General features: G+C 65.3%; 1 protein-coding gene across 1 annotated transcript; it reads right to left on the minus strand.

Moving 5' to 3' along the window:
* Positions 1-1,877: 1,877 nt before the first annotated feature.
* Positions 1,878-6,581, minus strand: CSPG5 (chondroitin sulfate proteoglycan 5; the record flags this gene model as incomplete). The annotated part of the gene is made up of 4 exons (XM_015651443.2): positions 1,878-2,289; positions 4,102-4,174; positions 5,037-5,225; positions 6,418-6,581. Coding segments are annotated over 4 exons (591 nt in total), but the record flags the coding sequence as incomplete, so codon positions are not given.

The following is a 6,581-nucleotide window of genomic DNA, read 5'->3' on the forward strand; positions in this document are numbered from 1 at the left end:
GGTGACACTGCACAGGGGATGGGCTGTGCCAGCCTCACCTGCCTGGTGACACTGCACAGGGGATGGGCTGTGCCAGCCTCACCTGCCTGGTGACACTGCACAGGGGATGGGCTGTGCTGGGATGGAGCGGCTGTGCCGTGTCACCCTCACCTCCCTGGTGTCACGATGTGCCAGCCTCACCCCACGGTGCCACCATGGCCGATGTCTCTCTGTCTGTCCCGGGCAGTGTCCGGCTGGACAGACCCACAGGCACCGTGAGGGAGGATCCCGGTGAGGAGCAGACGGTTTCCAGATCCCACCACTCAGCCCTGGCTGGACTCAGTCCTTGGCTGCCCCACCGCACCCTGCATCCCTTCCATCCCTTCCATCCCTTCCATCCCTTCCATCCCTTCCATCCCTTCCATCCCTTCCATCCTCTGCTCTGCTGCATCGTTCTGGGATTCCCAATTTCCCAATCCCCTCTAACACCCCTGTCCTTCCACAGCCATTCCCGCTCCTCACACACGAGCGCGGATCCTCTCCGGTCACAGCGATGCTCGTCCCACTCCAGCTCCCTTTCCCTCCCTCCCCGTCCCACGGGAGCTCGTGTCCAGCCTCTGCCCATGGCAGCACATCTCCCTTTCCATCAGCATCTCCTCCCTGCCCCGCCAGGCTCCACCAGCACGTCCCTCTGCCCCCGTCCCACCCCCGTCACTGCCCATGGCAGCACATCTCCCTTTCCATCATCATCTCCTCTCTGCCCCGCCAGGCTCCACCAGCACGTCCCTCTGCCCCCGTCCCACCCCGTCACTGCTGTGCCCACCTTCCCGCTGCTTTATCCCGGTGTTACCTGTCCTGGAGCTCCGTGCTGCAAGGGGATGGAGAAAACCAAACCCCGTGGGTGCCGCTGAGCCTCCCGCTCTGCCTGGCCCTCACCACCACTCCTCGGTTTTTAATCTCCCCGAGAACGAATGAATTATTCAGCGGCTCACAGGACGCACCGGGAACATCCGATCCACGCGGCTTTGGCTCCCACCTGTCCCGGGAGAGCTCCGGCTGCACCCCCGGCGTGCCGCACCCTCGATACCGAGTGCTGATTAATGGCCTGGCGTCCTCTCTCCCAAGGAACCCGGAGGGTCGGCTGGTGGATGAATCCATCTCCAGAAGAAATCGGTTCCTGCTGGAAGCGAGACGGAGCCGCGGCCGGAGGGGAGGGGAGTGCTGGGGGTCCCTGGGGGGAGATCCCTGCCCCGTGCTCTGTCCCGGGGGTCCCTGGGGGGAGATCCCTGCCCCGTGCTCAGTCCCGGGGGTCCCTGGGGGGAGATCCCTACCCCGTGCTCTGTCCCGGGGGATGGCGACAGCGCCAGCCTGGCCTTGCCAAAGCCTCTGCCACAGTGGCACCGCTTCTCCTCCAGTCAGAGGGAAACTGGGGGCTGGGGGTGACAGCCCTGGGGCGTTTCACCCCAAATCCCATCCTGGGCAGCTCCCCCGCAGGAGACTGTCGGAGCAGGAGTGTCTGTGAGATGTCACCTCACTGCTCGGGAGGACACATGGTGGGGACAGGGATGGGGATGGAGCAAACCCTGGAGCAGCCCAGACACCTCCACCAGCCATCCCCGGGTGTCCCATCTGCTCCCCAGCGTGTGCTGCACCCCTGGCCTGGCAGGAAGGGTGACAAGGGAGCACCCACCACCCCCGGGTGATGCTCAGGTGGGACCCTGTGGAAGCAGGGACTGAATCCCCACAGGGAGACATGAATGTCCGTGTCAGGAGACCGCAGGCACCGGCAAGAGGCTTAACTTTAAAAAAAAAAAAAAAAAAGTTTATTTATTTCAAGATCTTATTATTTTTTTCCTCCTTTTTTGTTGTTTTTACCTGTATTTCAAAAAAAGTGGGGCAAAAGTACAAAAAAAGTCAGTTGCGGAACGGCAAAGGTTTAGAAATCACAGCGCGGAACGAACCCAAGCGAGAAACACGGAGCACGAACCAAACACCCCCACGACACGGCCGAATTATGACTGGAATTTTTGTTTTCCTCTGTACAAAACACACCAAAGCATGCCACGGAGCGGGAAGGGACACGGCGGGGGAGGAGGCGGCTGTGGGGCGGGGGGCTCCCGGCCCCGGCGCCCCCGGCCCCGCCGCTCACGTCAGGTTGTTCTGGAGGCAGTTGAGCTCCCCCGGCTCCTGCTGCTCCCCTTTGCCCCCGTCGTGCTTGGGCGACGTGGAGTTGTGGATGCTGAACGGCTCCTCGTCCTTCAGGCAGGATTTCAGCGAGTCCTGCAGCTTGTGGGGAGCGCTGGGATCGTCCTGCGGGAGAGACCGCGGTCAGGGCAGGGCCACAACGGGGATTGTCGAGCAGAGACCCAGGGAGGGCACGGATGTGCCACCGACCCCTTGCAAGAGCCACTGGAGGGGACAGATGTCCCCCCCCAGGGCGGATGGCGGCACGGGGGGACCGCGGTGCCGGGACGGGGTCCGACCCCATGGAGGTGACGCTGTCCCCCAGCACAGCCTCCCCACCTCGGGGTGCTGCGGCTCCCAAAGTGCCGCTTCCCGAGCCGTGCCATCCTCCCGAGCCGTGCCGGCCTCTAACCCGTGCCAGCCCTGCCATCCTCCCGAACCGTGCCGGCCTCTAACCCGTGCCAGCCTGTAACCAGTGCCATCCTCCCGAACGGTGCCAGCCTGTAACCCGTGCCAGTCACCCGAGCCGTGCCATCCTCCCAGACTGTGCTGGCCTCCCAAACTGTGCCAGCCTCTAACCCGTGCCATCCTCCCGAGCCGTGCCAGCCTCTAACCCGTGCCATCCTCCCGAGCCGTGCCAGCCGTGCCAGCCTCCCAAGCAGTGCCAGCCTCTAACCCGTGCCATCCTCCAGAACCGTGCCATCCTCCCGAGCCGTGCTATCCTCTAACCCGTGCCATCCTCCCGAGCCGTGCCAGCCTCAGGCACAGCCCCCCGGCCATCCCGCCCGGTTTCTCTCCCCTCCCGGCGCATCTCCTGCTCCCCGCGGCAATCAGGCACTCCCGGCGGCGCTGGCAGGAGGCCAGAGGGGTTGGGTTTATTGCGGTTCCTCAGCGTACAGCCGGTGCCCCCGCGCCGCTGGCAAAGCCGGGCACGCCTCTTCCCGACCTTCCCCCCGCTGGAGCATCCTCCCGGCTGTGTCCCGCAGCCTCCGGGCCCTGCTGCTCCCGCTGCTCCCGGTGCCGCACGGAGAGCGGGACGGGGACACCGAGGGCCGGAGTCACACGGGGACAGGATTCTCCACCTCCCGGGCGGTGACGTCCGGCCGGTCCGGAGCTGGTGCCATTGGCTCCACCGCTGCGGGATCCCCCAAAAACCCCTTTCCAGGGGTGTTTGACCCTGCTGACCCCTCCTCATCCTCGGAGCGCTGCGTCCCAGGCACCGCGTGCCCAACCCTCCCCATCCGGAGGAGACGAGGGATGTGTCAGAGCCCGGGGAGCGGCACCGAGCTCATCCCGAGCTTCGTCCTCTCGGCAGCGGGGAGGGAGCCGGCCCCGGAGCCTCCTGCCCGGGCGGCTACGGCTGCTAAAGGCGGTCGGAAGACGGAAAACAGCGGCCATGGATAGGGAAAGGCTAAAGGGACCTACGCTCCTCCTCCGGCTCCGCAAAGCCCTTCGCTTCTCTCTGTTCCGAGGCCAAAGACAGGAGGTCGGAAGGGCAGCCCGGGGGATGCCGGTGGGCGCATCCCAAGCACGGCAGCATCCCGGAGCGTGTCACCCCCGGTGTCACCCGCTGCTCCTGCCCGGCCATGCCACAGCCAGGGAGCATCGGCCGTCCCTCCCTGAAAATCCCGGCACGGCCACCCCGGCCCTGCCACCCGCACACGGAGCCAAAGGGAACTCGGGCTGGCGGCTCCCCGGGGAGCCACACGGACAGGAGGGGACAGGGAAGGGACACAGGGGTGACACTGAGCCTCTGCCTGGCCTAGGTCCGGTTTAGGTCACTGCGGACCCAGCAGCGAGGGGACAGAGGTGTGACCACGGCAGGATGGGGACAGGAGGGCAGCGCTGGGGTCACGGAGGGGACAGAGGTTACCGGACAGAGGGACAAGGATGGGACAGAGAGCGGGACGGAGGGGATGGTGCCACACAGCTCCTTACGTTTGGGTGGGAGCCCTCGGCGATGGTGGAGAGGGAGAAGTTGTCGTTGTGCAGCTCGGACGGGGTGCGGTATCTGCAGGGGTCAGGAGAGCAGGGCTGAGGGCAGGACCCCCCCACGCAGCCCCCGCCCACGTTTTGGGGTGACCCTGCTTTGGGGGGGGGGAACTGATCCCAGCACTGGAGGTCTGGGGGGGGTAAATGTCCCCAGGGAGGGAAGTCTGGGCTAAACACCCCCAGATCGAAGGGCTTTGGAGGGATAAATCTTCCCTGCTCTGGGGGATTGGGGTTTTATACCCCCAGCTCCGAGGATCTGGGGAGTCTGGGCAGCTTGGGGGCTTAATATACCCAGGGATGGAGGTCTAGGGGCTTAAATGTCCTGAACTCGGGAGGTTTGGGGACGAAATGTCCCCAGGGGTTGAGCTGGGGCTGAACGAGCCCACTGTGACATTTTGGGGGGCTCGCTGCCCCCAGCTCTGGGGCTTTGAGGGTAGCTGGGCTATGGGAAGGGCAGCCCGGAGCAGGGCTGGAGAGGGAGACCAGGGAGCTGGCACGGAGCTTCCCTGCTAATTACACTTGGCATTTCCAAACACTAATTAACAGCTCATTAGGGACCGGGCTGGGAAGGCTCCCTCCTCCCTGCTCCAGGAGCTGGGCAGCCGTGGCTGGCGCTGGGGGCTGACCCCAAACCCTTCGCTGTCACCCGCCAGCCCTGTCCCCAGCCCCGATGGCGGCCCAGCCGGTGTCCCCAGCTCCCAGCGGAGCAGATTAACTGGTGCCAGTCAGGAGCAGCTTTAAGGGATTAACCGTGGAGCCACATCCACGTCTCCCGCCCCCGGCAGCTTTTCCCAGCAGCGACACCGGGGGTCCCGGTGACACCGAAATGTCGGGCTGGCACCGGCCAGGGCAGGGCCGTTCGGGCTGTCCCGGTCACTCACTTGGTCTTGCGCAGTTTGCTGTTCTCCGTCTTGAGCAGGTAGAGCTTCTTGGCGAAGAACACGGTGAGCATGAAGAGCAGCAGCACCACGAGCGCGGCCGAGCCCACGGCCACGCACATCACCTGGAAATCGGTGACGATGGACTCGCAGCGCGTACCCTTGTGCCACGTGTAGTCCTGCGTGTTGCACCTGTCGGGACACGCGCTCAGAGGGATCCCCCAGCCCCAAAACCCGTCCCCAGCCCCGCGCAGCATCCTCGGGGGACACGGTGTTTACGCCTGGGGGGATTCCGGGTGTTTGAGGGGGGTGACACCGATGGGATGGGGACACCGGGGGAGCAGAGGGCTCGGTGCCAGCCGCAGGGCACATCCCGGTGCGTGCGGCACAGCCGGCATCGCCTCCCGGGCTCAATCTGCCGGGGCCGATTAGCGCGGCCGCCCCGCAGCCTCGGCTGCGCTGCCCTGACCTAATTCCCGGGCAGCCGCCGCTCGGGGGGCAGGGAAAAGGGAAAAGCCCTCCGCATCCCGGCCCCGTGGGGCTGGAGGGCACGGACAGCCCGGGAATGGGGTGCCCACGGAAAGGCTCGGATGGAAATCTGGGAACGGGGTGTCAGCCCAGCGGTGGAGTAGAGAGAATGGAGAGCCGGGGAATGAGGTTCATGGAGGATGGAGAGTCCAAGGATGGGGTGCACGGAGATGGGGAGTGGGGCACACAATGGATGGAAAGACAATGCCAGGCCAGGAGCATGGAGAGCCCAGGGGTGGGGTGGAGGGAATGGAGAGCCAAGGAATGAGGTACCTGGGGTTGGACAGGCTAGGAATGGAGTGATGGAGATGGCAGCAATGGGTTGCAGGGAGATGGAAACACTGGGAATGGGGTGCTTGGGTGGTGCAGAGCCCAGGGATGGGGTACAGGGGGGATGAAGAGCCCAAGGAAGGGATGCATGGAATATGGAGAGACTGGGAGTGGGGATACAGGGAAGGACTGGGAATGGAGAGCCTGGGATGGGGTACAGGGGATGGTGAGCCTGGGATGGGGTGCAGGCGATGGAGAGCCTGGGACGGGGTGAAGGGGATGGAGAACCCCAGGATGGGGTACAGGGGATGGAGAACCCCAGGATGGGGTGCAGGGGATGGAGAGCCCTGGGATGGGGTACAGGGGATGGAAGGACTGGGAATGGAGAGCCCCGGGATGGGGTACAGGGGATGGAGAGCCCCAGGATGGGGTACAGGGGATGGAGAGCCCCAGGATGGGGTGCAGGGGATGGAGAGCCCCAGGATGGGGTACAGGGGATGGAGAACCCCAGGATGGGGTACAGGGGATGGTGACCCCAGCGCAGTCGAGCCCCCACACCCGCCGCCCCCCGGGGCCCGGCCCTTACCGGCAGAAGGCCCCGTGGCTCTCCACCAGGTAGCACTGGCCGCCGTTGTGGCAGTAGCTGGGCACGAGGTCGCAGAGGGAGCGGCAGGAGCTGTTGTGCCGCACGTAGCCGCTCCGGCACTCGGAGCCGTTCTCGGCCGGGCCCCGCTCCCCGGGCCGCGGCCA

This window comes from Parus major, chromosome 2 (assembly GCF_001522545.3).
Source record: "Parus major isolate Abel chromosome 2, Parus_major1.1, whole genome shotgun sequence".
In the NCBI taxonomy this organism is placed as follows: domain Eukaryota; kingdom Metazoa; phylum Chordata; class Aves; order Passeriformes; family Paridae; genus Parus; species Parus major.